The 24,691-nt window shown below is 40.2% G+C and overlaps 1 protein-coding gene across 1 annotated transcript; it reads left to right on the forward strand.

The window, feature by feature from the left end:
* Positions 1-450: 450 nt before the first annotated feature.
* On the forward strand, positions 451-24,279 carry LOC311054126 (immunoglobulin superfamily member 21-like; the record flags this gene model as incomplete). Its single annotated transcript, XM_084070006.1, has 11 exons — positions 451-589; positions 10,103-10,266; positions 12,160-12,281; positions 12,843-12,961; positions 14,171-14,286; positions 15,595-15,731; positions 16,287-16,666; positions 19,821-19,921; positions 23,733-23,925; positions 24,011-24,078; positions 24,250-24,279. 11 exons carry the CDS (start codon positions 451-453, stop codon positions 24,277-24,279), a joined length of 1,569 nt encoding a protein of 522 aa, XP_083926132.1.
* Positions 24,280-24,691: the final 412 nt, after the last annotated feature.

Genomic DNA, 24,691 nt, shown 5'->3' on the forward strand with positions numbered 1-24,691 from the left:
AGGCAATACCATCTGTGTTGGCCTGCAGGATGGCAAGTGAGTCACATGATCCACCTACTCAGCATGTCAAGATGGTGGACAATATGTCAGTCCTCCAGCTTTGCTGACTAATTCTTTGTATTTACTAAGTAACAAAGGTCATACGCTGTAAATATAAGGGCGGAGCCGAGGATACCAGCCCTTTTGACACGTGGGTCATTTGACACTCTTACTTTAGTAAGACTTCATGTTTTCTTTGATATGTTTTTCAGTTATTAAGATATATTGGCCTATTCGTGATTGTTATTGAAGTCTGATGTCTCTCAAATCACATGTTAAACACCTCAAAATCAGACAAAACTTTCCACGCTTCATCAAAATGCAATTCTGATGTTGGTGTTCGTTTAAATTGGCCGTTCGCCTATTAAGAAGCCTTCTCTTGACCATGCCAGCATCCTGGTGTACGGTAGCATGGACATGGCTGTCCAGTGCCTGCAGAGCTTCCCCAACCCCGATGGCTGTCCAGTGCTGTGCCTCAAACACTCAGCATCCTTCCTGTTTGCAGGACTGGCCAATGGAAAAGTGGCTGTGTACCACAGACAGACTGGAGGTGAGTGACCATCACCGAACCATATGTGACTTCTGTCTCTAGATAACACTGATGTTAAACTGAGCAAAGGACCAAAGAATTACATGAGCAAAAATATTTGATTGTGTAAGATGTAGAATTCCAGACCAAAACCATACATTAACACATTATACATTATTTAGAGATGGAAATGTTTGGAGCCAAGAGGAATTAATATTGAACTTGTACTCTACACCGATTGTAATGTTTATATATTACTACGGTGTAATTTGTTTGAATTACACCTAACATTACAGTTCCAAAGCTAAGGCTTAGCTTATGTCAATGATATACCTTAAGAAACGTGTCATATTTTGGTCTCTGAAGATTAGCCTGAAGCCATTTTTCAATTCTGCATTCCTGTGTTCTGAAAGGCTTCGTGTTACTGTATAGCTCGTTTCGGCCTCATCGGCAGCACAAGTCTCAAGAATCTGTAGTCGTGCTCCACCAACTTGGAGTACAGTAACACTGGCATCAATCCCACATTTGCTGTAGCTCAAGGCTCATGGCAACACAACAGCAAATCAACTGAATAATCTGCCATACTTTTAGACATTAGTTTACTAAGTCCTGAGATAAAAATGGCAAATAAAAATTACCCATAAAAGCCTTGGTGATTTGCGCTCTTGCCAGCATCATTTGTCTTGTTATGGTGCTGCAACTTTCAGTAATTCATTAAGAACTGTTTAACATCTGGCTTCAAACAGACGCTTCTTGTCTGACCTAAACTAAACATATGTTTTGAAACTAATTGCCTCTGCTTTTATCAAAATTATGCAAACTGGGGCACCCACTGGCCTAGCGGTCCAGGCGCATACCACATAGGCTGGTAATCCAGTCTGACAGCGTGTCGTGGGTTCGACTCCCGATCCCAATGGCCTTTGCTGGATGTCACCCCCCCATCTCCCATTTCCTGTCAGCCTACTTTCCTCTCAAAAAAGGCAGAACAATACCCAAAAATATCTTTAAAAAAAGAAAAAATAATGCAATCTGTATATTGCAAACGATTTAACAGAAAGTGCCATTTGCTTCTAAATTAAAGATGCAATCTGTAAGTTTTATGTCCTCTCCCGAAGGAGAGAGGTCAAGGAATCCCCACTTGCAGGGAAAATATTGGGCTTATGAGCTGCAGGCATGAATACAACCAGCAGTAGGCATCCTACTCGAATGTATTAATGAAAATATGTCCCAGATTGCAGCTTTAAGAGTAGAAGTTAAGTACTTTACCAAAAGGAAAATGAGGTGTAAATAATTGCTCATGGTACATAAAACATAAATGAGGTTTCTAGATCAGTAAATCTGTGGTTAAAATATCTTTACAAAATATTGTTTATGGTTAGTAGTTTTCAATTAAATACAATTCTCTCTCACTGTCAATCTAATCATTTTTTGTTTTGTCATCTATTAACCAGTGAGCTGTGATAAATGTATTTGCCACCGACCGCCATAACATGTTGAAGAGATAAGGGTTTTAAAATCTTTCAGGAATTCTGACTGATTGTCAGTGTACAAATGTAACTATTTAGTTACACATGAAACATTCTAGAATCCTGAGAGTGTACAAATGTCAGAGAGTGTATCTCACCCTTGGATTTTTCCCCCTTGTCATAGAAATCTGGATATTCTGATCTATTTGTTCATTATAGTATCGGAGAGAACAGGCAGTGCTTTCAAAGTGAATTGTATGCTGGGAAGGATATAGCGTAGTCTCCACCCTTCCACATGGGTCTGTCTGTTGTTATCCCATCCCATAGTTTTAGCATAATTAATTTTATATAAGTAATCCAGGGAGGAGGGTTTGGTAATACATAGAAAAATATCATGTCACATACATATCAACGTGTCCACAACATTACTTTCCAGGATATGGAAAAAATAACCTGTGTTCCAATGGACCACTTTAACCACTTTCAACCTTTTGTCCCTATTTGGGGAATGTATACACACAAAAAAACTCAACTTTTGTGAAAAAATACAGGGGGAAAAAATAAAATGGAGATTTAAGTTTTCTGCCCAACAGTGACGATAGGTAATCCAGGGAGCAGGGTATGATAATGCATAGATACTGTATTTTATCCCCCTATCAGGCCATTTAAGGATGGACAGTCAGGGAATCTTGTGTGGATTAATGCCACCCAACACATATAGGCTCCTGTCTTTCATTCAGTTTATATACTGAGCACTTTCCATATCCTCACTGTGGGCAGAAGCAGAAGTATCTCCATGTTTTATCTTTTTTAATGTTTTCATTATTAATGCGTGCGACTAAATAACTACTGGCTCCATTGGAACAATGTTTCTTCTTTTTCCAGTTCCTGAAAAATGTTCATGTGTATTTCATCATGGATGCACAGAGCTACTGAACATAAAATAGATATAACATCATAGTCATCGATGGGATATTTCAATGAGTGTACAGTATAAAATAAAGCTGTTTTCCACAAAGATTCACTTAGTTTAGATTAAAAAGTCCATCATTTCGTTTTTCAAGCAATTGTAAACATAAAGTCGATACTTTATTGCAGTGGTGGAAGAAGTACTAAGGCCGTAAAAGTAGCAATACCACAATGTATAAATACTCTGTTACAAATAAAAGTCCATTAAAAAATGTACGAACCAGATCCAATTATATTTTAAGTAGGCTATGGTATTGGTATTGTAAGGTACAATACCAAATGAAAAAGTATACTCATAATGCAGAACGGTCCATTTCACAATCATATTATTGGATTGTATTTAGTGTGTGTTGTGTTCATCACTTTTATGTTGCAGCTCGTACAGGTGGGGCTGATTTTAATGACTTTATGATTGCTGGTGCATTAACCTGTAATCATTTATCAGTTAAATTATGTTTTGTATTAATAATCTAAATCTGCAAAGTAACTAGTAACTAAAGTGATCAAACAATTTTTGTGGGGTAAAAAGTACAAAAAGTAAAACGTTCTGAGATGTAGTGGAGTTGAGTAGAATATAACATATTAAGTAATGGAAATTATACTCATGTCAAGTAAAAAAATACTACTAAAATTCTACTTGAACTTCATTAATTAGTTACTTTCTTCCACTTCTTTATTGGGTGTATGAGATGAGACATGTGGAATACCATTATACCAATAATTAATAACCATATGCTGCATATTATTGGGAATGTCCCCAAAGGACTAAAAGTTGTGTGGTCCCTTTGGCCTTTACATTGACACTTAAGGGGGCTGAATTGTGCACAGTTCCATTTCCAGGCAGTCATCACTCCATCCCAACTCCAAAAGCATGAAGCAGTGCACTCACTGCACTGTCTGTGGCGTTTCGCCAATGATATGATTTAAAAAAAATAGCTTAACAGTAAAAATGCTCAGTTGCTGCCATGTAGTGCCATCTGTTTTCTTTGAGAGAAAGGGGCAGGGGGGGAGGGGGGGTTGTTGAGGGGCGATCGTGTGATTATCTAATCCTCACACGATAAACCACACTGTAAAATCCCGGGTGTCCATTTAACTCAGAGATAAATGAACACTGAGGATTTTAGCCTACTGTGCAGGGCAGCGATGAAAAGGGGGGTGGAGTGAAGTGGAGCACCACCCCCGCCCCCCCCACCATCCCCCGTCCCGTTTAAGAGAAAGCAGGATCCCCTCAGAGCGCACATTCTTCCCCAGTGTGAGGATACAGCAGCGCAGCTGAGCGCAGGACCAGCAGCATGGATGATGGATGGAACATGATGGTGATGATGATGCCACGCTCTGACCGTTAACTGACCTGACCCGACAACAGATGGCGTGTCTGTCCACTTGAGCAACATATTAAGAGCACAAGAAGATGAATTGTCTTTTTACTTTATGGCTACTCATTTGTGCGGCTCTTTCCGAATTAGTAGTGGGTAAGTCAACCTGAAAGTCTTGTATTCCTGACCTATGGTAGCTATAGGTTATGTGCGCCGAACGCACATTTAGTCTACTAATTGTAGTATTTTGTATAGATGTTTGTGTGAGTGTTTCGCCTCCTGCCCCCCACCAAGCTCTAAAACTGGATAGCCTCCATTATTGTGTGAATTTCTTATTTTTTATTAGGCTATATTATTTTTGTATATAGTTTTTTTGTGTCTCAGAGCAATTCATCAAGACAACTCGTCCTTGCAGGCTATGTGGATATACTGTACTTACAATAGGCTAAACAGATGTTGATCGGATTGCAATCAGATCAGCATCTGTTTAGGCCTATTGCCAATTATTTTCCACATATATCCTAGGACTAGTAGGCTACCATATGTGCATATTACTCTTGAGTCTCAGACACAAGGCCTATATATATACAACGAGATAAGAGGATAAAGTATAAAATATACAAGTAAGATATAAAAAGGTTAATGGTGTAAAGTGTAGCCTATAAGCAGTAGACCTATGATCAGTGTGAATAGTAAGCTTCTGGAAGTGTGCTGTGATGAGAGGAGGCATTTATTGTCTATTAGACCTATTGTGCAGATCAACTACTGCGTGTGTGTGTGTGTGTGTGTGTGTGTGTGTGTGTGTGTGTGTGTGTGTGTGTGTGTGTGTGTGTGTGTGTGTGTGTGTGTGTGTGTGTGTGTGTGTGTGTGTGTGTGTGTGTGTGTGTGTGTGTGTGTGTGTGTGTGTGTGTGTGTGGACTAGGCCAGTGCTTGGCATCTGTGTGTGTGTGCGCGCGTGCGTAGGGGGGTTATAGTTACTCAGTTGTTCTCAAAGTGGGGTCCCCCAGGGTCCTTGAATAATTTGTGATTATCTGTGTAATATTTATTGTCAGGATGTACAGTAACTCAGAATCATGTTTGCTGCAATCCTTGGTTGTAGTACATTGGAGCAAGAAGATTGTGTCAAGCTTTTGAATGTAATCTGTCATCTCTTTTATATAGACAAAATGAAATGCTGATGAGGAATATGCTTTGTGAATTGTGACTCACATGTTGGGGAGAGCTTTGTCATACACAATTACACACTTTTACATTTTCAATGGCCATTTCTTTTGGCCATTTTCTATGGCCATTTATTTTTGTTGGGACAAATAATTGTTTCAGCAATCCGATATGGACTACCCCACAAATTATTATTAGCAAGGCCATGTCTTTAAAAAAACCTACAAATAAGAGAGCTAAGATTGACTCATGATGACATAAATAGACCTTTAATGAATCAATTTAATTTACAGTTATTGGAAGATTGGCTCAGTGGACACAAAGACAATGGTAACAATGGTAATTATAAAGGCTATAAGGCCACTTGCTTCTTTAGCAGAATAAATGATGGCTCATTTGGGTGATCAAGTTCAAATACAGTAATGTTCTTTAGACTGTCACTTTGATGATGTTTATGTGACCTGACAGAACAGAGATTTTGTTCTGCCAAAGTAAAGCTTGAAAAACGCTAATACCCCCACCCCACCCCCAGGTTTTTATACTAATAGCCTAATATTTATCTTTATTTAACCAGACAAGTCATTTAAGACTATTCTTATTTACAGTGGTGACCTCAATACTCAACTGTCTACAATCATGAAATAACATGCCAGTTGCTTTACCGGGTGGATTCTTTTGGCTAGAGTTTGGAGATGACAGATGCTTCTCGTTGACTCTGTGTCCTGAATATGGAATTGAGCTCTGTGATCAAAGCAGAGCATTAATATGAGTTGAACCGCTGGCATTATTACCAGTAGAGCACAGCTTTCATTTGAATGGTTGTCGACCATTCATAACTTAACTCTAACTCAAGATCAAGATTGTTTTAACCTTTGAATGTGCCACTACTTGGAAATCTGGTCTTCTCTAGTTTGAAGAAAAAATGCTGACACCCATGTCCCTTACTACCATCTACCATCTACTACCATCTCGGGGTGAACTCACACAGTACAGATTCAGGCTCAGATAAACCAGGCTTATCTCTAGACATGGCGTAAGCCGTAAATCAGAAGCTGAACATATTGTTTCTACTGTATCAATGTTGGTCACCAATGTTAAGTAGCCTAGGGCAAATATGACTGCAGTCTTAAAGGAACCAATGAAGTGACAGTGATATTAGCCTATACAGTATCTATATATATGCACCAGTATCTAATTTCAGTGCTGGGATCTCATTTTAAAACATGTTTTCTCTTAGCACACTCAGTTCAGTGAATACGTATTGTTTGTTGTTTAGAGACTGGATTCTGAAAGTCAGTTATTTCTCGGGGCTGTTCCTATGAGGCAATCTGGCATCTGTGTGTGTGTGTGTGTGGGGGGGGGGGGGGGGGTGTACGTGGGCGTGAGTGTGTGTGTGTGTACGTGGGCGTGAGTGTGTGTGTGTGTGGGGGGGGGGGGGGGTGTACGTGGGCGTGTGTGTGTGTGTGTGTGCGTGTGTGTGCGTGCGTGCGTATATGGACTAGGCCAGTGCTTGGCGAATGGCCGACTCTTAGATGAAACGCTAGCAAAGGGGGATTAGGCTGGAAAAACATGGAAAAAATAATCTGCAGGCTTGCCGCCCTCATGATTTAGAGAGCCTAGCATTGTGTAGATGGGTTGTCCATTACGATGCAGGAGATTACGCTGCCTCCAAAGGCCTAGCAAGCTGTGACTGTGTGAGAAGCTCAGCAAAGCTGGCTCCAAGTGCACCAGATCAAGCCTCACCAGTGGGTCACCTAGTGGGTGATCCCAAACCAAGGACAAACACACATTAAACTTGCATGGTATTAATAGCCGTCATGTTTATTCACAGTTATGCCCTGTTAACCACTTAAGCCCTGTTCTATACTTTGTCGTACAATTGTTTTGTGCAAACATAGAATGAATAGCTGATCTACAAGGTCACAGCACATCGCATCCCCATCCGTTGTTAGCTCTGCTATTTTGATATATTTTTTAATTGTGACATGCCAGGTTGAGAGTTGTTAAGTGTCACTAAATAAATGCATATTGTGTCATTGTGTCATTATGTTTAGATTCACACTATATGAATCAAAACATAATGGGGTGCCCGGAGGTTCAGCCAGTGTACAGAGCATGTCCTTGTGAGTGTGAGCTCAAATCTGATCCCTGTCTTGCCTCGCATGTCTCTCTCTCTCTCTCTCTCTCTCTCTCTCTCTCTCTCGCTCTCTCGCTCTCTGCCCTAATGGTTTCATGTCTCTCTACAGTCTACGCTGACCTATATCTGAAATAAAGCCTAAAAACAGTAGGGTGAGAAGGAACACATGGTATTGTTTGCCATGACCTCAAATGCCTTATAGTCCTGTGTGATAGTTCTGCAGGTTTAGGCTTGTTTTTATTTCAGTACTTAGCATACTGAAAGATCAGTCTAATGGGGCGGATAGTGAGCATAGATTTGGTTCGGATTTAGGTCCATACTGTAGCTAGATGTAATCCATCATTGTCAAAATGTGGATAAGTAAAACAAAAGCCAAAAAAAAGCTATTGTGAAACTTGTCATAGCATGAAGCTATGGGTGCAATAACAAATATTGCAGAATGATGTTGGACAATAAAACGTTTTTATACAGTGCAATATTTGTCTTTTAAATCATTATTTACTTTCACCCATCCACATTAAAACAATTATCTGTTAGGTACTGTATGGAGCATCAATAAGGGGGAAAAAACACAGCAGTATCCGCTTAAAGCTACAATTCGGAACTTATTTTAATGAATAAAATATTATTGTAATCAATCTGTGTGGTAGACTAGAGTAGCATACTGAAAGATCAGTCTATTTCGTTGCCACTGTCGCAAAATTGCTTGCTCAGGGTGGGACTGTCGGGTCTCTGTAAAGTGTCTTGAGACAACTTGTTGTGATTTGACTCTTTAATAACATTGAATTGAATTGAATTGAAATAGAGTATGCTAATACTATATAAGCACATCTGCAGTGGTTGGAGGTGGTCCCCCTGCTCTTCCATTGAGAGACCCAGGTGTTTGGTAGGACACCGACAGTGTCATTATTTCAAGCAGAGGGCACACCGGATTGCTTTTTTTATTTTATTGATTTTGTCTTCCCCTTGCCCCCCCCCCCTCTTCTTCTTCCCTTTCTTTTTTATTATTTATTACCTCTGTCGGGAGCGTGAAACAACAGATATAAAACTTACATTGTTGTTGGTTTAATAAATGTCCCCCACCATTACATTACATACCCCTTTTCTCATCAAACCATATGGTTGTGGTGTGAAATCCTACGTCACGCGGCTATGGTAGGTGGACTTCACAGTTTTCAGTGGTTCTCCACAGATCTTTATGCAGTTTTCAATGCAGTTCTCTGATGAATCTCTCTAAGTAAAATTGAGCAGTGTTGGTGACATGCAACAGCCTTGAGTCTTCTTCTATGATTACTGCTGGTTCTGTCAGCTGTCTGTTCACATGTAAGTTCACATACAACCTGTTCTAAGAGCACATGCAGTTGTTACCATTGAAGCAGCAACATGATACACCAAAATGATACACCTATCAGCCAATATAATAGGCCTACATTCAGCACTACTAATGGACAGGAAAATAACTGAGGAGCAGCACCATGGACAGCACAAAGCAGTCACAAAGCACACCATCTGCTATGATGAGTGAATAATAAGTAAATCATCTAAGTTAAAGTTGTCTGCCTGCCTGTCTGGTTTGTCCCAAATACAGAGATAAGCTCCCCAAATGCTCCCAAGTAGGTGTGTCCCAGCTGCGAGCTAGACTAATGTCATAGAAAGGCCCCCAAGTACTTTGACAACGGGTGCTGACATCATAGTACTGACATCATAGATTTATTATTTTTTGTAGACCTTGTTAATCCTGCAGGGGAAATTCGGTTTCGGCTTCACCCAGCTGATGGTTGCTCCAATGTTATTTATTGGCTGCTGCGATGGTTATCAAGGACTTTCAGGGTTAAATGTCTTGCTCAGGGACACTTTGATAGGCCGGAGCGGGGAGGCGAACCGGTGACCTCCTGATTACCAGATTACCTCTCTAGCCACTACAGCCGTCCTCACATAGATAGATGAATAAAAAGGGTATTGCTCTAAGTGCTCTGACAATGGGACTGATTGCTATGGGATAATAATAAATGGCATATGTTTTATGTGTATTGTAGATGTAGGCCAATGCTATAATGCATGGATATGAGCTCATTCATAAGTCATAGAACATAAACATTGCAACAGGCTATGAGAATGATCAAATGTAATAAGAGGTATATGACAAGTTTCCTTTGCATGGAAAGATGTGGAGAATAAACATTATCATTGTTTATTTGGAAATAAGTCATACACCACGACTCTCCCACAGACACAAACTACAACAAGCAGAAATGAACGTGTTCGCTTTAAGGAAACTTCACTCTGCGTTTTATCTTCTCTGCCCACAATTTTCTCTCCCATGACCTTCTGGCACACAATGCAGTGTTAATTGGTAAATGCCTCTCGCTGTCTCAACGGGCTGCCCCTGCCTCTCTCCGTCTCTCGACCAGCGATCGACCTCACCTACACTGTAGAAAATCTGTTACAAATGGATAGATTAACACTGCGGAATTTACTGTGTAAGCGAGTCACTCACAAATAACAATACCCCTTTCCCCTGCAGGTTATTTAAATGTGGTCATCGAGCCTCTCTCGCCTGTCGTCATTGGGGACACGGTGACACTGAAGTGCAACTTCCGCACCGACGGCAACCTCCGAGAGATTGTATGGTTTCGGGTGAGCACACAGGTGAACTTCATACCAGCCATTGACCATAATTATTACAAATGAATACTATGTAGTTACACTATGCTATACTATACTATACTATACTATGATGAATTAAAATATTAAAATATGACATGAAATGTTTTAGTATATTATAGTATACTAAAACAAATCATGTCATATTTTAATTGATAAAAGACCATTCTAATATTAAGCATCAAATATCATATATTATTTACAGTAATAATAGCTTCATCTTAATGTATAAGTTCAGTGTGGTCATAAAATATATCCTTCAGGACCAGTGAGTAAATTAAAAAGAACTATAGTACGCCTATCAACCACACAAGAAACAACAATGTTTAACTGGCCATGATTTCTAACGCTATATACATTATTGATACATCCCTGTAGAGCAATTCCTACCTGACTATAGAGTTGTATGTACTCCAAAGCATTTTAAAGTGCATGAAATATTTATTATCTGTTTGTCACTGGCACTTTCATTAAAACTCAGATCAAAGCATAAGGGAGACATGAGAGAAGAGACAAGAGTATCCCAATACACAGTACAAATAAATACAGGACAGCTCACTGCAGAGATGCCACTGCACGATTAATAAGTTTGCATTCTTCAGAACTTGGGGATGAACTGAAGAATACCTTGTGAGTGTCTTCACTCTTAAACCAGCATCATCTTCAATGTCCAGCCAAGGAAGGTTAATTTGTATAGCACATTTCAACAACCATCCAATTTAAAGTGCTTCATACAAAACATTAAAAGCATTAAGACATTACTTATTAAATTAGAAACAAAACGAGCACACTCAGTCTATACAAATGCAATTTGCCGGGTGCACTTCATGGACTTCGGAGTGCTGGCTTTTATTTTCGTATTGCTGTATTTATTACACACATTCTAAAAGGGTATTTCAAGGTCATTAAAGTGTTAAGAGAATAGAAAATATGGATAAAACAGAAAAGCAAGAAAATCAAATTACTGTGCAGCACAAGAAATGAATCAGTAAAAGTAAGAAGGCAGAGGCCAACAGTATTCAGGATTGATTAAAAATAACGGAGAGTTGTAGCAGACCTGCAGTTTTGTGGTGCAGAAAAACTGAATGCTGCTTCTCATTCATTTGGGGGCAGAAAACAGAACTGTCCCCGAAGACCTGAGAGGTCTGGATGGTTAATAATGTAGCACAAGATCAGAAATGTATTTTGTTCCTAAACCATACAATAATTAGAAACCAATAATAGTATTTTGAAATCTATTCTTTGACAGAGAGGAAGTCAGTGTAAATATCTTAGGGCTGATATGGTCCACTTTCTTGGTATTAGTAAGGACTTGTACTGCAGCGTTTTCAATCAACCACAGCTGTCTAATCGATTTTTAGGGAGACCTTTAATGTCACTGTTACAGCAGTCGAGTCTACAACAGATGAATGCACGGACAGTTTTCTCTAAGTCCTGCTGAGACATAAATCCTTTAAACCTTGATATATTCACTGATCAAAGCAACCAAACAAAAGCCTGAAAGAAAAAGGTTTTTTTTTTTTAAGGTGCAGCCCTTTGAAGGCACTGCCTTGAAAGAGTAGCATGCTTGTATTTGGTATGTAAAGCCTGCTTTAGAAGGGCTTTGAGGGTATATCATTCATTTTTCATAGCTGAAGAAAAGTCACTGTTGGTCACATAGGGCTTTGGAGACTTTTGAATTCCACCCACATTGATACATGCATAGAATTATAAAAGCGTAGGGTCCATTTTCTTACGCTCAGTTAAATCAATAACCAGTGTTATTGTGTCTTTACGTACAGTTGCAGTGATGGCACATATAATGTTTTATTTCCCAGAGGTTTTAGGAAATGATTCTAATTAGCTCTAACAAATAATACATCTCAACTCCCCGCACAGGTGGCAGATGGGGGCAGTGCCAAGCAGAAGATCTTCACATATGATGCCATGTACAACACTAATTACTCCCACATGGAGGACAATGTCAAGCGAGAAGACCTGGTTTACCAGTCTACTGTTAGGTAATTAACCTCCATGAATGATTCTGCTGGTTTTAACTGATGCAATAGTGTATTTTGAGCTGTACTGTAGTGTAGTATGAGTTGATACTGCAGTGAGTGTACTATGAGTTGATACTGTAGTGTACTATGAGTTATTCTGTAGTGTACTATGAGTTCATAGTGAGTGTACTATGAGTTCATACTGTAGTGTACTATAGCTGTAACTTATTGTGAACTAGAAAAATTGTTCTCCGGAGCCCGGCTCTCCGCCAGGTTAGGTAGGTTATTGTGGGCTAGCAATGTTCGGAATTCGCCAATCAGGATGGAATATGAAAAATCGGACGGATCCGTCTTGATCACTTGACTGTAGAGCTAATATGTACCGATTTGTGTGATGTTTGGCCAACATTTGCTGGAGTAATATGAAAAAATGGGCCTCCTGGTGGCGCTATAATAGGGCAATGTTAAAAGGGTGGCATTTGTTCCTCAACATAGTGCGAATGTGCGTGCAAAGTTTCACCGCAATCGGACGCTGCGTTCATGATTTGGGGCATTTTGTTTGGTTCCTGTGTCTGTGGGCAGGCTGCCTGAGGTCCAGATGGCGGACGATGGCTTGTACGAGTGTCATGTGGGCATCTATGACCGCACCTCCAGGGACAAGGTGGTCCTAGCCTCCGGTAGCTTCATGCTCACTGTCATAGGTAGGAGGGAGGAGGGAGAGATTCACAGTATACTAGTCCTCTGCAAAGTCGTTACTCCATAAGCAGTTCAATTAAAGCTTTATTTATACTTAATGTATACATATGATGGCTGAAAAGAACTTCACTCAGGATAACTATCCATTTAATTACATTTTACTGTCATTGTCTGAGAAGATTTCTGTTCTATAAACCGTTAAAACATTAGTGCAGAAACCTGCCATTTCTAAGAAGGGACATTTTCTGTAATTCCAGCAATAATTGTTGATTATCCAATTGCCCTCCATGTGCAGATATTTCCAGGGTATGATTTGATTGGTTTTGGTTTGAAATGCAATGAAACTACAGGGTTACAGCAGTTCGAGGATATACACAACAAAGTCCTAAGACGTCTTTCCATTGTGGTCCTCTGCCTTTTTTCAGGGTCATTGATCATTTTAAACACACAAGACAGCTTTCCACTTAAGAGCAATGCAGAGTTGCAGAGTAATACTGAGGCTTGTTTGCATTGCTTATTCCTGATCAAAAAACATACATAATAATAATTAATGTCCTCTGAATTGCCTTTTGGGTACAGAAGCTCTGTTCATTAAGCATTGCTTAATAAGCAATGTATTTGGCAGTGACCCATATCTTTACTCAAAGGAGAACCAGTTTAGAGCCACACAGCTCCTCAATTTACAATGTAGCACAGCAAAATCAATATAATGGTTCCGCATTAATACAAAAAACTCACCAGAGACTACATTAACCAGTAGATCATTTGAAACTCTTAAAGCACCTATACATTGCGACAAGAGACACTTTTACTTCTAAACACAAAATAGTGCAGACATTTTAAAAGCTCTACCATATGTACTGGATAATGGTTTGTGGCTTTGAGGCAAAATGCTGGAAAGTCAATGTTAAAATTCAATTTAACGATCACTCAAATGCTATTCAAACTACACAGAAAACTCCTGAATGTTGAAAATTGGTTACACTTTCAAGTGAAATAAATGTGGCTCTGTAGCGTGTGTGTGTGTGTGTGTGTGTGTGTGTGTGTGTGTGTGTGTGTGTGTGTGTGTGTGTGTGTGTGTGTGTGTGTGTGTGTGTGTGTGTGTGTGTGTGTGTGTGTGTGTGTGTGTGTGTGTGTGTGTGTGTGTGTGTGTGTGTGTGCACGCGCGTGTGTGTGTTTAGCTCTAGTATTTGACCTTCTCTTTTACTCTGTAGTTCCTCCTCAGTCCATATCCGTGGTGGCAGCACAGAGTCCAGCTCCGTTCAGCCGCTACGAGGCTCAGAACTTCACTCTGGTCTGCATCGTCACTGGAGGAAAGCCGGCTCCCGTGGTAACTAATAATAATTAGACGATAATGATTCTGTGCAACTGCACAATAAAATCAAGGATTTTACAGTGGTGGTGTGGAATTGGAAACACCAGAGCAACCAAAGCCATTTGAAAAGAGTTTGTGTCAGTGACCCACGATTATTTTGTCAAGATCACCTTTGGTTTTCTGCCCAGACTTGTGATTGGCAAGCAGGGCCCTGCTTCAGGATGTCAGAAATCTGAGCCAAAGGTGATTAAACCCTGAGATCTTCTGCCAGCTAATAAAGTAGCTGAATACCACCTAGTGGTTTATGAGCCACAAGCACTAACTGAAATGTGTTTCTCGTGTCTTCCTCTTTTGTTTGCAATAATTGTTGGGCCTATGTCTATGTTTTATTTTTTATCTCACATTATTTTCAGTTGCAGTTGGCAGAACCTCTTATCCCACAATGCTGTGTGCTAAGATATTTGTGTTTTACACATATGTTCTACCTTATGCTCACTGAGGATGTAGTGATTTGATTGGTTGAGCCTAGCCCCATAGGACCCACCCATATAGCTGGCAGTGCTGTCTTGGAACCTAAAGGTGCATCCAGGGAGCGCTTTTTCAGTAGACACTGAATTCTTAAAGCTGCACTTATATTGATGAATACAAGTATTTTAACAAGTCTGTTGCAGAGTATGTTAATACAATATAACTAGCACACCTGCAGTGGTTGAAGGTGGTCTCCCTACTCTTCCTTTGAGAAATGTAGACCTGGTTGAGTACTGCCTGAAGCTCATAGGCCCAGTATCTCCCCTGGACAAGCAGGGATTCCTTCTGGCCTGAGCAGTAGATGTTTGGTTTCCCACGTGGTAGTTGCGTGTTCGAATCCCGGGTGTTACAGTTGCGATTACCTCTCTTAGGAGAGAACATAAAAATTATGAATTGCATTTAAATAAATAGAGCAGGATGGCAAACCGCCAATCGTAATTAAAATAGGAAGCAAGCTTGAGCCTATTACATGTACATGAACCCTAGCATCCCTATGGGGAATGCCATATAGGCTAGCTAGAGATGTATACATGCGCACAAGAAATGTTGTGTTAATCGGCTATTTTTGGCAAAAAGTAGTAGGTTTAGGGGGGGAAAGTACATTTTTCATTGCTTGTCTCCAGACTGGCTCATTTAGCAGCAACCTTCACAAATGACACATTTCTGTTCAGTTGTTTCCATGTTTATTCCATGCATTTGTTTATTTTCCTGCTTTTGTGGTGGCTTTTGGTCCAGGGAATGAGTGAGACAAGGTTATTAGTCACATCGAGTTCACCTCCATACTACCTGTTTCAGGTGTACTTTAAGCGGGACGGGGAGCTCATTGACGTGGTGCCACCTGCCCAGCCTTCCTCCACAGAGGGACACCTCAGCAAGACCCAGGGCCCAGAACAGAGCCAGAAGCGGAGGGCCCATCGGAGCTCCCGTCCAAGGTTATTCAAGTTTTTCATTTTGTTTAGACTTTTCGTTTTTAATTTGAATTTAGATTTTGAAATGGGTTTTCTCGTTTGGTTTAGCAAAATTTTTTGAAAAGGCTTAGTTTTAGTTTAGTTTAGTTTAGTTTAGTTTAGTTTAGATTAGTTTTAGTTTTAGTTTTAGTTTTAGTTTTAGTTTTGTAATATGGGGTATTTGTCAGGGGAATGTTTAAAAAAGACTGCACCCATGAATTTCATGGATATCATGGATGGACTTGATACAACTTTACTTTACAGAAAATATGAACAAAATGAAATAACTACATTAGAAGGACAATATCAGTCATAAAAACCGGGGACGTGTGAGTGATTTCAATGAGTCTAATGGGGTTAACGTGGAGTTTGAAGTTGAATGGATTATAGCATAGGAGGTCTGATCAAATTAATATGAAATATCTAAATATTGAATCAAGAAACTTAAAAAACTGTCTGGGCTGCACACAAAAGGCAGCGCAGACATGAAAATTACCACAGAAGTGTTTCAAAGTGAAATACCCCTTTGACTCTAATCAGGCGAGACCTGGATGACACCAAGGTGCAGCGGTCCCTGTCCCTGCTGGAGCAGGACGAGAAGCCGTCTCAGCTGGGACAGAAGCAGAACCAGGACGGCCCCGTAGGCGGCGGTGGGGAGCAAGAGATGGAGCCCGCTCCGGACCCCACCCCGGAGGTGATCCCCGAGACGGTGGTGAGCCGCGAGTTCCCTCGCTGGGTCCAGAGCACGGACCCGCTGTACTACTTCCAGAACCGCCGGCTGGTGTCCGGCGACGGCACCATGGAGGTGCGCGCCATGCTGACCTGGAGCCTCAACCCCCAGCTGGACAACGACGCGCTGTTCAGCTGCGAGGTCAAGCACCCGGCGCTGTCCATGCCCATGCAGGCTGAGGTCACACTGGGTGAGCTGGCACACGGACACAGTCAAATGCTGAGTGTTCATTTAAGCACTAGAACCCCAGCATCCGTATTCCGGGGGTTCGTTTTAGAATAGAGGGTTTAGTGTAAAAACATATTTACCCTCTGGATTTTTCCATGTCCAAATGTGTTCTTGGAAATATTTAGATGAAATGTAATTGGAGAAAAAAAAAATCCTTCATTAACATACAATCCAGGACTTATTTTATTGAATACACTGTTATTTTAACAGATCTGTATGGTAGAGTATGTTTATAACATACTTAGCACATCTGCAGTGGTTGGAGGTGGTCTCCCTTCTCTTCCATTGAGAAATTTAGACTGGAGTTGGGTAGGACACTTACTGATTGACAATGTCAGTGAAGTTATGGGTACACGGTACACCAGATTTATTGAAGTTTGGTCATTGTTGCAATTATCTCTCTCCTGTGGGAGAGGGAGAAACAGATATAAACGCCACTGCCTTATTATATTTTATTTATGATTTCTTAATATTTTTATGGCATCATTTGGAAACATGGTTAAGTGATAAATAGTGTTAAATAGCTCTATATTCTGATAGTACTCATTGCTATAGAGTCTTTGCTCAGTATCCAATCAGGATCGAGAACTCACACAGGATACAGAATAAACAAGTGGAGTTGGAAGTGATGACACAAAGAAATGAGAAGACAAAATTGGAACACTAGCTGATAGTACTCTCGCCTGATTGGCTGGAATTTTGCAACCCACATGAAAATGTACTTTCTGTTAATTAAAGAGATGGAGAGACATGGAGACCCCGGTTAATGAACAAACATTCTAGTCTATAGCAATAATTACTATCAAAATATAGTGCTTTAAACTTTTAACAAAAAACGTTTTGTTTTAACCAAAACATTTCACTTAGGCTACCCTACCTTTAAGATAAACAAGCATATAAAAACAGGTCCAACTTGTCACTCCAACTTCACTTTCTGTTGAACTATGACGGCTTTTGAAAAACTTTAGTGCAGCATGAGAATGACATTTCAAAGCTTGATTTTTGAGTCACATCTTAGTGGTACTGAGTGACCCAAATAACATCAGAGTAATTTACAAATATAAGTGCTGCCGTAACCTTTCCTGTCACAGCTCACAGCTGTCATAGTGAATCTTCACTGATTCACTGAAATGTAAGCTTCAGTCTGTACTAGTATAAAAAACATCAAAGGAAGTGGAAATATCGGAACAAGCTATACTGTACTTGGGATCTGATCTGCTATTTTCACAGAATATTCACGCCAGGGACACAAGGGTTCTTGTGGTTAAAGTGCAAGATGATATTCCTTTACATTGTTTTTTGATAGATTGATAGATTGTTTGGATTTTATTGTCATGTTCCTTGGAGAGTGTTATTGTTACATCAAGGAAATTAGCAGATATATATAGGACTGCTTTCATCTGTAAATTAAGAGAGGTTGTGGTATGGTTGAGATAGGAAGTAAACTTATGGAAATAATTTTCATCTGATTAATAAAAAACAAACAAATTATATCTTCAATACCATTTCGTTACAGAGCCAACTCAGGTCCAGTTTAGTACGTCTAGCCTAGGGATTAAGAGGTTAATTATTGATGGAAGTTTTAGCACAAATGTCTTTAAGGAAGTGGTCATTAGACAACATCTTGGTGACTGAGTCAATACTGCTGATGATTGGTTTGAGTGGAGGTTTAGTAGGATTTTTGTGCACTTTTGGAAGCCCATAAATTACTGGATAAGGAACTGTGATCTATTGAAATTCACCTTTGGAGATTCAATTATGTCAACGCCATGTTTTTAAAAGACTATATAGTCCAGACTTGATGGTAGTTATCGGATTCTAATAGTTTACTGTATGAGAACCAGATTTTCAAAGTCTTGTAATATTATTCCTTATCTAGAATGCAAATATATCACCCTGGGTGGGACCTTCTGAGAGAAATGCAACATTCTGTAGTTTGAGCACAAACCCATTAGTAATGGAGGGGGAATTTGCGAGTTAGGATTAACAGAGTGAGCAGGAGTGAGCTATTATATAAAATTTTAATCTTTTCTGATCAAATTCTGATTGAAAAAAGATAGGACTGGATGCCCTCAGTCACAGTGACAACGCCCACCTGACAACAAGACAAGATTTTATCTGTTTTGGAGCAGCTAGCTCCTGATCATTTGCAGTGGAAGGGAGATGGCTATGGGTTTTACTCTGAACAGCCGATAACACCCCAAAAATGTTCACATAATATTTACAAGTATAGTTTCATTTTAAAGTCTCATACAATTGGGTGTGTCATGTGTGGCAATGTTGAAATTGAAAATTGGATTAACACTCCAGATTTAGCTTTATATGTAGGCAAATACCAATACTGTTATATACTGTGCTAAATCAGCCATAGCCCACCATTCAGTCTACTTTTGTGGGGGGACTGTGATTGGTGTAGCAGCAGCATCTGAGCTGTGTAGTTTCCTTTGATGTATCTATTGTCCTTGTTGGACATACAGTACATGCAGGGTAAATACAGTACATATACAGAATACTGACAAACACTGTTCTAGACAGAAGCCCCTTTGGTGTAACAACGTAAAAGGTACTATGTATCTATTGGATACCAATGTAATTTTTGGTACAAAGGTGGCTGTTGATGCGAGTTATATTTCGTTGCCGTCGGGCAAAAACCTTGTATCTCCACAGTTCAACTTTTTATGTTTTATGTCTGCTCGGCCAGTGGAGATATTGTGCTTAGAGCTTCAGGCAGTACTACTTGTCCACCAGTAGGCGCTGTCCTACTCTACCTGACAACAGGATCTACATCTTTCAATGGAAGAGCAGGGAGACCACCTCCTAACATTGCAGATGTGCTAGTTATAATTTTATAAACATATAACCATTTATTCATTCAAATAAGTTCTGGATTGCAGCTTCAAGCTTAATCAGAATGCAAGCCCAAGCAATCGTTGGCTCCTGAACAATTTGATGAAGCGAGATAATCCAGAATGAATCCATTATGTGCCACAACAATAATACAGATACAGAGATCCATGGCCAAAATAAAGGATTGAATGAATGTGAGAGCGTTTTAAAATGGTACAGTAGCCTGCTGTAAAGTATTGATCCAACATGGTTGCCTGCATCCTTCTCAGCTGCTCCCAGAGGGCCCAAGCTGTTCATGACCCCTAAGAGGGCCATAGTAGGAGACACCGTCCGCATCGTGGTCCAGGGATTCCAGCTAGGATCCTCTGCAGTAAGTTCATCGCACACTGTTCTTCTGCAAGTGTAGTTGTTGTTGTCTTTGTTTTGGACAAAAATATGATCATCTCTACCGCACTGCAGGTTGATTCAGTTCACTTATGTGCAGTCTCCCAAAGAGAGGATATTGTTTTCTCAATATACTCAGAAAAACAGGTAAAATCACAGATTTAATAAAAACATTAAGTTTAAAGGGGGGGGGGGGTAGTCAACATGTATGATGTAAATGTTGTGTTCTTCTTTGTACCAGAGGTTTAAGGTTTGACATATCCCTGTCATTAAGGAGCAAAGAGTAAAGGAAGGTGCTGCTGACAAACCTTAAAGCAGTTCCCTGTCAGCATGTTAACATTTACCAGCTTCAATAACTATATTTCATGAACAAATTGAACAACAGTATTTACCAATGACTTGAAAAAGTCTAAGCTTTCTTTGTTTTAACAACAAAGGTCTAGTGACATCTGATCTCCCCACATTGATTTAATTGATTAGAGCATGTATAATTGTCATTTAACTGTGTCCAGAGATAGTCAGTATAATGGTTAAAACTCAGGAACTATTATCACTGTTTCCTATAGGGTCATGATCCATGTTGATCCACGTCATGATCCACGCCATGATCCCCAAATCCAAACATTTTCCAGAAATGTTCAAATGTTTTCCAAAATAGTGCAAATATGAGAAGCCGATCTACAAGCTCACAGCGTGTCAACGCGTTGTGAGCTTGTAGATCTGCGTCTTTCACTAACATTGAAATAGGGCATAAGTGGTTAATGCATGTATTTGCGTACGCTTGGGTCCCAGGGAGACACCAGATTTCTCTTTTGGGTCTGGAGCTGAAAATCTTTGGGAAACACTGAATGCCTCCTTCTTGGGCTGGAATGTAATCCCATCAGAGCCTTGTCTATGGCTGTATGGTGTCTCCATATCTCCATTATGATATCTCCATCTCTGCTTCAGGGAAACGGGGAGAGAACAAAACCCAATATTTTCTCAATAAAAAAATAATTAAGTTGGTCCCTTGTCGGAAAAAGCCCTTGAGCACAGAAAGATAAGACCAACATAAGTTGCAACTATAACAGAACAGGGATCATATTTCATATTCTTCATATTTTCAGTGCTAGACTTTCTACTGTGAGCGATGTCTGAAGTGATATTCTCCTCAGCTTTATATTATTCAGAAATGAATTAGTAGTTTGATTTATATATTTGACTCTGATATGTAGTGGAGTAGAAGTATAAAGTATTAAAAAATACTAAAGTAAAGCAAAAGTACCTCAACATTGTACTTATAAAGTACAGTAGATGAGTAAATGTATTTAGTTACTTTCCACCACTGTAGACCAAGTGGTCCCCAAAAGGTGCGCTGAGGTACACTCACTGGTGTGCTGTGTGACAAGTCCAGATGTGCTTTGGGATTTTGTGACGACCACACATTGTTATTGTCTTTACAGTTATACAAAAAGTTATGAATTATCTTTTGAGTAAACGCAATGCTATCTTACACACAGAGAGAAGAGTCAAAAAGCGTCTAAAGCAGTGTTTCTGTGCTTTAGACCTGCTCTGACCTGGTCTGAAGCAGTGTTTCTGTGCTTTAGACCTGCTCTGGCCTGGTCTAAAGCAGTGTTTCTGTGCTTTAGACCTGCTCTGACCTGGTCTAAAGCAGTGTTTCTGTGCTTTAGACCTGCTCTGACCTGGTCTAAAGCAGTGTTTCTGTGCTCTAGACCTGCTCTGACCTGGTCTAAAGCAGTGTTTCTGTGCTTTAGACCTGCTCTGACCTGGTCTGAAGCAGTCGTTAACAAACTTTTCAGCTCAAGATCGAATTTTCTTAGATTTCTTAGAACATTTCTGAAATTCTTTAGAAAAGAAATGTAATATGATATTTACTCAACCCTCTGTTTGGTAACCACTGGACTAAAGTCTAGCGCAGCCCCCCAGTGCAGCATTTCCCTACTATTTAGAGAGCACAATGGATAGTAGATTGACCTATAATCAACAATCCATCGGAATTCAAGTAAAATATTTTAAAAATGGTTTATCTGCCTTTTCTATTGCTGTGCAAAATATTGCTGTGCAAAGGCAGATAAACCATTTTCAAGCTTGATTTTTGTCATGAATAATGATAAGAATGTCTCTATGTGTCTTTGGAGAACACCCTGTCATGCTTTAATAGGTTTAAATAAAGAACATAACTGAGGATGAGAATGTGATTATTAATGAGAGCATAAATGAGAAGGCGTTGCTGGATCAAGTTAGGTGTGATTAGTATGATTGCATTCTCAAAATGCCAGTTTCCGTCGTCTCCTGAAATCATTACATCACATTATTAATGCTGCTGATGGTCGCTCACTTTCACTTTACCTCAGCAGAAAATTGTTCGCATCTCCTCCAATTCATCATTTAAATAGCAATATGCCATGCTCAAGTTTGCACCTAAACCTTGTTCTTAAAGGGAAGGGGAGGAGTCTCTCTGATTGATCTAATTTATGTAACCGCTTAAACCCGCTCATTTTAGGCTATAGGAGCTGAAACTAAAAGTTTGCTTTGAAAAAGTATCTTTCTCTTCTTCGACGGTGGCTGAGGCATTGTTGCGTGAGATTGTGAGCTTGCAGAGCGGCTATTTTCAACGAAGATATTTCATGTTGAGTGAAAGCAGAAAAGACACTTTAGTGTGAAGGCCTGATGTACTCCGGTCAACCATATAGGGTTCAAGTGGTTAATGCAACCCCTTTGCGCTGTGCGCCTCACATTTCTCACAGATAACGGTAGCAAAATGTAGGTGGACACACCCCGACGCAATTGCATCTGTGCCATACATTTTCTATAGGTCTACTGCCTATTGCAAATTTTCTGCTGAGGTAAAGTAAAAGTGTGTGACCATCAAGCAGCATGACTTGACTTGCCTGTTGGTGTGCCTTGGGCACAAAAACTTTGAAAACCGCTGCTCTTCTAGACAGCAGTTCACCACTAGATGTCTCTCTGCACTAGCACGTCTACAATCCAAGTAGTCCGAAAACAAACAAAACAAACCTATTTCCTATTTTTAGACTTCTGAGGAAGCACATAGTGTACAACTTCCTCAGACAACGGACAGGGACCCCCACAGTACACAAAGGGACATGAGAAAGAACAACAATCAAGAGTCTAGTTATATACAGTCATATAGAAATACATAATACACTCATATTTAGGGGTTTAGAGGTCAAACGATTTTTTTGTACCTTGTCTGCACGAATGTGTAACTATCATTTCCTGTGGTTATAGAACTATATTATTTAATCGCTATCATTTTTAAATCACTTTAAACACAAGCATCCCTGTTCTGGGGTGTACACAACACATAAAAAAAGAGAAACAACAAGCACATCCCCAACCCAAGTTTGGGCAGGTGCTGAGCGACGAACAGTAAGTAGAGAAGAATGAATAAACACTCGCACACTGAGGGCTCCAATGCGACAGATGCTTTATTGCACCAAAAAAAGCTGTGACGTTTCAAGCACAAGGCTCTTCCTCAGACTCTCAGCTTTTTTTGTGTGCAATAAAGCAGCTGTCGTATTGGAGCCCTCAGTATGCGAGCGTTCATTTATTCTTCTCTGTGTACACAACACAGAACATAGTGAGCTTGCTGCTATTTTTACCAAAGAGATTTGGTATAGAGGGAAATAATAGCAGACCTAGTATAGAGGCCTGGGGGACCCCGGTCTCCTCATTTTTATATGCAACTAAACCAAACTAAAAGCTTCTTCAGTAAAGTTGCACAATGGGTAAAATACAGCTTATCTTTGCCATCTGTTGGGCAATGTGCACAGAATGAAGTCTTCCCTGAACCGCTGTTCACCTGGACAAAGGTGGGTGGGCCGCTGTTGGACGGCAGAGAGTCGCATGATGGGAGACAACTGGTGCTCGACCGCGTTCCCGCCGAGCTCAACGGCTCCATGTACCGCTGCACGGCCCAGAACCCTCTGGGCTCAACCGACACCCACACACGTCTCATTGTGTTTGGTGAGTCTTGGTTGTGTAATAGATACATTCTGATTTATTTGCTTATGCATAAAGGTGTGAGTGTGATATATTTACGTTTCTACAGAGAACCCAAGACTTAAGAAAGGACGACAGAATTCTATTGGTACGTATGAGAACGAAACCTTGACCATTGTATTTCACATCCAGAATTACTGTCAAATGCTATTTTTCCAATTCATCATTCTCTCAGACATAAGAAAAACACACAGAATAGTACGCAGTAAAATCTTCAGTGTGAATTTAATTCTAAGAGTTGAAGATTTGACTGCGTAGCCTATTGACCAATTCTTTCTTGCTGTCCAGCTAAAGATAAAGGGTGCTGTCATCAGCTGAGCGTCGTGACCTGGCTGCTGCTAACACTGAGCCTCACATCAGAGCTGACGTGACCAGTAAAAGCACAGGCTGATCCGTTCCTCTCTTGTTCATGGCTCCTCCCCTATTTACTGTGGCACCTCGTGTGAAAAAGAACCCCTTGGCAGTTTTGGAAAGATGCGGCGCTGTTGCCACGTAGGTTGGAGGGAAATGTCTCATAGCCAAAGGTTCCCAGGTTCAGTCCCTACAACATACTGTAAGTGTGTCCACTGTATCTTGTCAAGCTCAATCCCTGCACCTGCCCTCTCATTAACAAGACACTTTGGAGGAAAGCATCAGCAAGTAGAAGCACTAAACCTAAAGTGCTAAACCTCCTGACCAAAAGACACAGTGAAACACTCACTCCAAAAAGAAAGCCTATGAACTAATATCC

The sequence above is a fragment of the Gymnoscopelus microlampas genome (assembly GCF_963454915.1).
Source record: "Gymnoscopelus microlampas genome assembly, chromosome: 10".
Taxonomy (NCBI): Eukaryota; Metazoa; Chordata; class Actinopteri; order Myctophiformes; family Myctophidae; genus Gymnoscopelus; species Gymnoscopelus microlampas.